Consider the following 8,783-nt stretch of genomic DNA (forward strand, 5'->3'; position numbering starts at 1 on the left):
TGTGTGAAGCTAACTGGTGATGGGGTCACATTTTATCTAGAGCCTGTCAAGCTCTTTATCTACCAGAGTGATATTTCTCTAACATAATAAGATGTTCTTATTTTTCACACAGTGGTGAAATTGTGTCTGGAATTGCTTGAGATGCTGAGGGCATCACAAACTAGAACACAGGACACTGTGCTACAGTATATCTTGCCTAATAGAAACTACTATTTCTGCATTCTGGTTGGTTTCCAAGGGGAAAGAGTGAAGCTATTTTTGCCTTGTCACATGTTTTCCCCTTGGGCCAAGATTTCAAGCTTGTAACCTATTTAAGGGCAGATCAAATAGTGTCGGCGGTAAAAATGCACAGCCACCAGTGCAAAAAAATGTGAGCCATCTCCCTTGTCAAGGTGTGGTCCAGGGAGAGTTTAGTATCACCAAAGGGGATTTCAGGTAGAGGAAATAAGTAAGCTGGGTAACAATTGAAAGACACATAACTGGTTAGGTGAGATCTCAGTCAGGCTGGCTATCAACTGTGAACTTGAACACACACACACTTACAAATGACTACGAGCGTTGAAGTGTTTTCCAGCAACATTCTGAAATTTATCAGTGAATGTCTGAACATACCTTAAATTAAAAAAAATAATCAGTTGTTATACTGTGAGATCCACTGAGATTCTGTATTCTATAACAACCATACATCAAGAGAAAACCTTTACATGTAAAAATCAATCTGTTCTGTTCTTCACCTACAAATGTAGGTGTTACCAGGCAGGAGTGCTCTAATGGAAGAGGCTTTTGACATACAGTATGGGGAATGAAGGATCTAGTGGTTTTGTAGTTTGCCCCACATGAGGGACTTAAAGTCATGCCTTTTACACAACACTTAGCCCCAGGCTGAGGGAGTTGTCCGCTTGGGGCTGAGGAATCCTTCACATTGGCATGATCCTGACCCAATCCAAGCGTGCTAACCCTAACATCAGCGTAGGGCTTGTTGGCCCTGCTCTGGAGCAGGGTTAGCCTTGTGTTTGCAGGGTTATCCCTGAAAAATGGACTTAATCCAGGGCTAAAAGATGCCAGTGTAAAATGGGGCTTAGTTAACAAAAGAATTTTAGAATGTTTACATGTGGTATGTGTGTCAACTGACATAACCCAGGGTTAGAAGAAGTGCAGTGTGAATTGTATAGCTCTGAGCTCAGGTTAACTTTAGTATAACAGTGTGTGTGTGTGTGTGTGTGTGTGTGTGTGTGTGTGTAGTGGCTAAGTTATCTCAGCCCTGAACTAGGAGCATGAAGTGTGAAAAGCACACGGATGTGTTAGCCTTCAATCCTGGCCATTTTTTAAATCTGTCTTTTGTAGGTGCCCCAACTTTATGAAAGTACAATAGTAAATCAAAGGAGTATTCCTGCAGCAACTTGTTTTGGACGTATTGCCAGGCAGGCACACAAACATGGACATAAAACAATAAAACAAAGGAAAAATAGTGAAAAACTGTGAAGTAACAGGAGAAACTGCACGTGTCCTTTCCTCCACTACTGTCATTTTGTAACCTTGTCTTATGTCTTGATTTTGAATCACTTTTCAAACTCTATAACCTGGCTTAGGAATGTGCTACATTAGGTATTAATAATAGTTCTTATGATTATTATTTCAGTGTACAGTTATTGTAGTAGGTACATATTCAGAATTTCCACCTGCATCTGGGCGCATCTGTGACAAATGGAGGTACTATATGTGTAATCATTTTGGATCCAATTTGATTACATAATTTGTTGGGACGAGAGGATATGTTTAACTTCAAAATGCTTGAGTTTTTCTATTTTTGATGAAGTCATACTATCAAGCCCCAGACTTGAATGTAACCATTACCACAAGTGGTGTTTGTCTTTCCTCAAGCTGGGGTCCTCTACCAGAAGTCTGGGGGTTTGAGGGTTCTGCGCAGTATCTTAACTGTTCCTAGGACTGCACTCTTCTGGACAGAGACGTCAGATGTTGTACTTGGAATTTGCTGAAGCCACTCTCCCAGTTTTGGGGTCACAGCCCTGAATGCTCCTATTACCATTGAGACCAATCTGGACCTCACCTTCCACATCTGTTCCAGTTGTTCCTTCTGCCCCTGGTACTTCTCAGTATTTTCATGTTCTTTCTCCCTGATGTTACTGTCAGCTGGTGTTGCCACAGCTACCATGACTGCCCTCTTCTGCTCCTTATCATTGACCACTTTGTCTGGTTGGTTAGCTAGCAGTTGCTATCAGTCTGGAACTTGAAGTCCCACAGGATCTTAGCCCTGTTATTCTCAACCACTTTCGGTGCTGTGTCTCATTGGAACTTGAAGACTCTAGTTCATACTCAGCACAGATGTTCTTGTAAACTATTCCAGCTACTTGTGTGATTACATTCTGCTACTATGTACTAGACTGTCTCAGGGCCCTCTTTGCACAGCCTGCTCCTGGGGCCCTGTCTGCTATGGTAGACCACTGCCTCTATGGATCTGGTGCTCAGGGTATACTGGATACTCCTTGTTTCACAAATCTGCGCCCTCCCTCTTTTTGCTGTTCATAGTCTCAGGGTGCTGGACTTTGGCTGGAACCCTCCATGTGTTATGAGTTTTCTTGTCTTGACATCAGCAGCATCCATAATATATATTTATGTCCATATATATATATATATATATATATATATATATATATATATACAGTACAGGCCAAAAGTTTGGACACACCTTCTCATTCAATGCGTTTTCTTTATTTTCATGACTATTTACATTGTAGATTCTCACTGAAGGCATCAAAACTATGAATGAACACACGTGGAGTTATGTACTTAACAAAAAAGGTGAAATAACTGAAAACATGTTTTATATTCTAGTTTCTTCAAAATAGCCACCCTTTGCTCTGATTACTGCTTTGCACACTCTTGGCATTCTCTCCATGAGCTTCAAGAGGTAGTCACCTGAAATGGTTTTCCAACAGTCTTGAAGGAGTTCCCAGAGGTGTTTAGCACTTGTTGGCCCCTTTGCCTTCACTCTGCGGTCCAGCTCACCCCAAACCATCTCGATTGGGTTCAGGTCCGGTGACTGTGGAGGCCAGGTCATCTGCCGCAGCACTCCATCACTCTCCTTCTTGGTCAAATAGCCCTTACACAGCCTGGAGGTGTGTTTGGGGTCATTGTCCTGTTGAAAAATAAATGATCGTCCAACTAAACGCAAACCGGATGGGATGGCATGTCGCTGCAGGATGCTGTGGTAGCCATGCTGGTTCAGTGTGCCTTCAATTTTGAATAAATCCCCAACAGTGTCACCAGCAAAACACTCCCACACCATCACACCTCCTCCTCCATGCTTCACAGTGGGAACCAGGCATGTGGAATCCATCCGTTCACCTTTTCTGCGTCTCACAAAGACACGGCGGTTGGAAGCAAAGATCTCAAATTTGGACTCATCAGACCAAAGCACAGATTTCCACTGGTCTAATGTCCATTCCTTGTGTTTCTTGGCCCAACCCCATTGATAAAGCAAGAAATTCCACTAATTAACCCTGATAAGGCACACCTGTGAAGTGGAAACCATTTCAGGTGACTACCTCTTGAAGCTCATGGAGAGAATGCCAAGAGTGTGCAAAGCAGTAATCAGAGCAAAGGGTGGCTATTTTGAAGAAACTAGAATATAAAACATGTTTTCAGTTATTTCACCTTTTTTTGTTAAGTACATAACTCCACGTGTTCATTCATAGTTTTGATGCCTTCAGTGAGAATCTACAATGTAAATAGTCATGAAAATAAAGAAAACGCATTGAATGAGAAGGTGTGTCCAAACTTTTGGCCTGTACTGTATATATATATATATGATGGATGGACATATCTTTGGCAACACAGATCTTCTGAAGCAACCATTTAATACTTTAATGCCAAGTGTGTTACTAAATAAGAACCAACATTATTGGTGTTCGTCAGTTCTTGCAACATTCCCACTGAAGCAGTTATTCATTATTACCTCCATGCTACATTTCTTGTTCTTAAATATAGAATTGGTTTTATCAACACTTCGTGGACGAGCAACAAGAGTCTTGTTCTCTCATCAGGGTGTAACGTGAAAAGCTAATAAAACAATTATAATTTATTAGGTTTAGCGCACTAACTGAAAGGACTTTAGAGTAGAGGTAGATGAGAAAGTGCAATTCATTATAAGTGAATTTCCACTTTCATTGCATTCCCTTATCACATGTAATTGGCGCATTAGTGTTAACTGTAATGTTTATGATATAAATACACATCAGTCTCAACCAGGTGAGGTCTGAATCAGCATTACACTAATGATCCATACAGCAGGTAGAGGCTACAACAACCTAACGCAAACAGTCAAACATATATACGTTTATACATGATTTAAAAAAAACCACAACTTAAAATGGTTCATATAAAAGTAACACCTTTATTAAAAGGGGATACATAACATTGTGTGGACAAAGATATGATTATTACAAAAGTAAAAACATGCCTGGTAGTCAGTCCAGACTTTAGCACAGTGATACAATGTCAGTGGTTAATGAACAGTAGGTCTAAATGTTTTGAAAATAGTTCCTTTCTATAAATTAAATCTCTGTTAGCATGCTAGGAAAAATAAACTAATATAAAATTCGGAACCAAAGCTAACTTACAGTGTAACGTGGACTTTTAATGCAGGGCAAGAGTTGAAATACTTTTGCACCATCGTGATGGGATAACACAAAATAGTGTGAGACTGTACTTGGGATTGTTTTCACATATGCCTTTGAGATGACAGTGTGAGACATGTTACACTGCAAAATACAAAAGTGATGAACTAAATCATCATCAAACACTAAGGTGGTGCACACAATTATACCACATACTTATTACAATGACAAACTGGGAGAAGAGGAGAAGATCATTGCGTTATCATTTAAAACATCCAGTGTTAACCTTTATCTTCACCCCAATTCAGTCAACAGACCACGTCTAACAGGGTGAATATAATATAAATGTTTTATGCAGTCATATGAGTCGAGGAAATTGTGTCATGGAAGGGTTTGCTGTGTGCAGACTTGTAGTGCCCTCTCTGGTCGACTTTTACAACTCTGTTGCACATGAGAAAGTTTAACAGTGGACATGAGCTAGACACATTTCATGAGGATCTGAGGCAATGCAACACACAATTTCAGCGCCCATGTAGCACAGTGTGTTTAATATATTCTTCATATCAACAAAAACAACTGGAAGTAAATCTGAATCTACTAAAAAAAAAAAAAAAAATTTTTTTTTTTAAAAATTAATGGTTAAATGATTTTGAATAAGTGTCTGAGAACACTGAACTCCAAAACTATTCTGAATAAACTAGATTTACGAGCCCAATACTGGCACATCACAAATCAGATTCAGCCAAAATCCATAATGGGTTTCACAGTACATTGGCTTTGGATGCAGATGACTTCCAATTATCATGTCAGTATTATGACTTTGTTCAGCTGAGCCAGTGCCAAGTTCACATTTTCTTCTGAGTTCAAAGCTTGTCCTGAAACTGTAGGAGCCCTGAGGTGGTGTAATGGTGGTAGAGCCCACGGACAAGCTAGTCTTGTCAGCATAACATTTTGAAATGATCAGATAGAAATATTGCATACAATCAGAGATAAAAACATATACATTTTTGGCACAGGCCAAAAAGAGGGTAGCTATCTGCAGTGTGTCTACCTTCACTACTGGCCCTCGGCCAAATTCTGGCATGTTAAGGATAGTTTTATAAAAACTCCAATTTGGAAATAAGACCTTGGGCCAGTCACACACCTGCATAAAACACGCATACACCGTATCTAAATTAGGCAGCATAGGGGAATAATTGAAGTTGGACTGAAGATATTTTATCTAAAACATTGCAAAATGTAGAAGCCTGTCCGGAATCAACCACAACTGTCTTACTGAAAGAAAGATCAATCTATTACGCCTCCACACCAACCAGCTCCGGGGGCATTGGGGCCTTTGGATGTTTGCTTTCAAAGTGCTGCTTGAAGGTCTTTGGGTCGGGCATCTGTGTCTGAGAAGGTGTGAGAAAGAAAAAGTGAAAATTTTGAAAATATACATTTAAACAAACAGTAATTGAAAAGCACACTTAAAAAATGCTATCAATATACAAGGCGTTCAGCAGAGTCTTGCTTATTTTCAGTATTTCCTCATCTGATTATATCAGTTTGCCCAGGTACACCAACAGCGCCATAGATACCTGTAGTTTCACAACAAAGTCACATGACGGGTCAAAAGACGCACAGTCGACCATGATAAAAATGCCAACTTGTTTTTTCAGAACCTCTACTTTAATAGGTGATGTGAGAGGCTGGTTGTCAATAATCACTTGCACAACAGATCACTTAAGGGGCGAAAGCAAATAAATTATTGCATTTAAAGGTGACATACACATAGCCACTTTTCCTGTTGAGTGTTCATTAGAAAGTATGGACAGGAAGTATGCAAGAATTGGCATATCAGCACATATCTGTCCCAGCCGCTGAGCACAGGAGTGCTGCAGGAGTGAGTGCAATTTAGCAGCAAACATAGACACTGGTGGAAGTAGAGACAAAAGGAATGTGCAGAGAAGACTTCACAAAGCACTTGGAGTTCTGCCTATTTTCATACCTGCAATGTGCATCTGGACAATTACTGAGGAGGGTGTGACTGTCAGCCAGTCTCGATTAGATAAAAAATTTGGGCAGAGCCTCTTCAACCATTTTCTGAGGGCTTTTTAACACTTTCAGAGTGTCTACAAGAGCATAAACTATAAGTGGTTATAATCCCCAAAGGATGACACAGGCAGGGATTGTGGACCTGCTGTGTTTCACTGAAAGTGGTGGGTTTGGGAAGTATGTTTACAACAATCTGTGGTGTGAAATGATGGGGTACCAGGCTTGCCTGAATCCTACTTAGACTACTCATTGTATCGAACAACGACATGTATCATCTCCACTAATTTCTATCCTAACTTGACGGTTAAATGGTATCAAGCTCATAGAAGAATAATTTTATTCTTGCTTCTGTTTACCGCCTAGGCACATACCCGACACACGGTGCAGGTGTATACTAAAGCAGCCTTTGCTGCTGCCTTCTGGTCATGGCCTTTACTCTTCTTGATGTCTGCCTGCTTTTTGGCATTCTTCTGCTGGGACTGGAACTTCTGGTGCCCACGGGCCATATCTGACGCTAGACCTGAAGAAATTATACAGGAATGTGATCAGCACAACACCATGGAGAAGGTGATGAGCCATTAACTTAATTTACCACAAAACCTAGCTTGCACACAATGACTTCTGTGAAGCAGATGGAGAAGAAAATGTAAAGCACGGAAGGACTGAAGGACCACCGCCTGGAAACACTAAGCAATTACACCACCTGAGGCTTCTGATGAAGCCACCTTGATGATTTACAATTTAAGGACAGCTGTCTTTAGGATCAACACACTTCAAATGTGAAAGAAAGCAGTGGCTGGAAACATCTTCAAAAACTAGGTTAATTGCTGTTTTTTTGGGTCACATGAATAAGGCAATTAACTTGGAAATTTCCCCAAAGAAAATCAGACTGCACATATTTAAAGTTATTATAGACAGACTATTGGAACTAGGTCAGTGATATGGTTTTGTTTGTGACTGATATTAACGTTGGAGGGACCGATAGTCTTTCAATACACTGGGGTTAATTAGTAATCCCAAAAAGTGTGCGTTGGACGGGAGTGCCCATTGCTGTCTATGGCTGTAACTTCACATTAACTTACGCGGCAACCTTTTCCATTAAAAATGCCCTCCACCCAAGAGCACTATGTGTGCTGTGAGGTCAGTCCCCGCCATGCACTGCTCTCATACGGCTATTAACACTAACCTTAGCTAACGGTATCCGCTAGGACTGGTTTAGCTCAACTTCAGCCAACCACCGAGCAGCGACGGTTGCAAAGGTATAGTGTGGAAGACAGGGTCGTCTTATGAACATAAACTCACATCTCCTAGTACGTTTATAGAAGAAATAAAACATCAATTTAATTTCCTAATAATCTGGAGAGTCAAGCATTCTGTTAGCCGGTTGCTATCGCCGACGCCAGGTTAGAGCACATGCAGATAATAGGAATGCTGATAGATATTAAGCATTAAGAGTGGTAATACACATTTTGTAAGTGCCTTACCAGTGATAAATAAATGTATTGTTGACGATAGCCACCAAAGTAAAATTAAAGAAACGCTATATTAAGTTCTCTGGACCTTCCGCAGCTTCTACTGGTTTGTCCTCACTCTGCGCTTCTGCGCATGCCCTGCACTGTGCGGCTTTCAAGTGTTGTCAGTGGTAGCGACAGATGCGTTCACAAATAGGCCTACGCCTTGCAGTTGATGTTGCAGGGATATGGGTGGGATAGGAACATTTCCGACAGCACATAAAGGCAGCACACGTTCCATCCTCTCTTGCTTCAACGTCAGCAGATAAAATAAAGCAGATAAAATAATAATAAAAAAACAGCATTAAATACGAATGTACCAGAGTTTATGAGTGTAAAAGGAGCCCTTTACCCATAAAAACACAACTCTGAAAACCACATGTATAGGTGACTATTTGCTCAACATTCTCTGTCTGCTTGGTGCAAAATGGAATGCCTACCACAAGGTGTCACGGTACAGACAACAATAGGCCGAGTTTACTCAGACCGGCCACTGTACTTTCCTAAATAACGAGAAGGTATAATATGTGATTGATGAGAGATTTTATCTTAAACGGCAGTATTGTCATCTAGAGCTGAGGGTGTCCCAAGGTATGTCTAT

The 8,783-nt window shown here is 40.6% G+C and overlaps 1 protein-coding gene across 1 annotated transcript; it reads right to left on the bottom strand.

The window, feature by feature from the left end:
* Positions 1 to 4,394: 4,394 nt before the first annotated feature.
* Positions 4,395 to 8,287, bottom strand: LOC125893687 (zinc finger protein 706). Its single transcript, XM_049584542.1, has 3 exons — positions 8,156 to 8,287; positions 7,043 to 7,191; positions 4,395 to 6,028 (listed from the first exon to the last, which is right to left on the bottom strand). The coding sequence occupies exons 2-3, from the start codon at positions 7,175 to 7,177 to the stop codon at positions 5,933 to 5,935; spliced, it is 231 nt and encodes a 76-aa protein (XP_049440499.1). The 5' UTR covers positions 7,178 to 7,191; positions 8,156 to 8,287; the 3' UTR covers positions 4,395 to 5,932.
* Positions 8,288 to 8,783: the final 496 nt, after the last annotated feature.

The sequence above is a fragment of the Epinephelus fuscoguttatus genome, linkage group LG8 (assembly GCF_011397635.1).
Source record: "Epinephelus fuscoguttatus linkage group LG8, E.fuscoguttatus.final_Chr_v1".
Lineage (NCBI taxonomy): Eukaryota > Metazoa > Chordata > Actinopteri > Perciformes > Serranidae > Epinephelus > Epinephelus fuscoguttatus.

Excerpts from the sequence above, each read along its gene's own strand:
- LOC125893687 (XM_049584542.1), bottom strand. The coding sequence starts at position 7,177 with ATGGCCCGTGGGCACCAGAAGTTCCAGTCCCAGCAGAAGAATGCCAAA. Across the intron at positions 6,029-7,042 it reads ACACCTGCACCGTGTGTCGG|ACACAGATGCCCGACCCAAA; the intron begins GTATGTGCCTAG and ends ACACCTTCTCAG.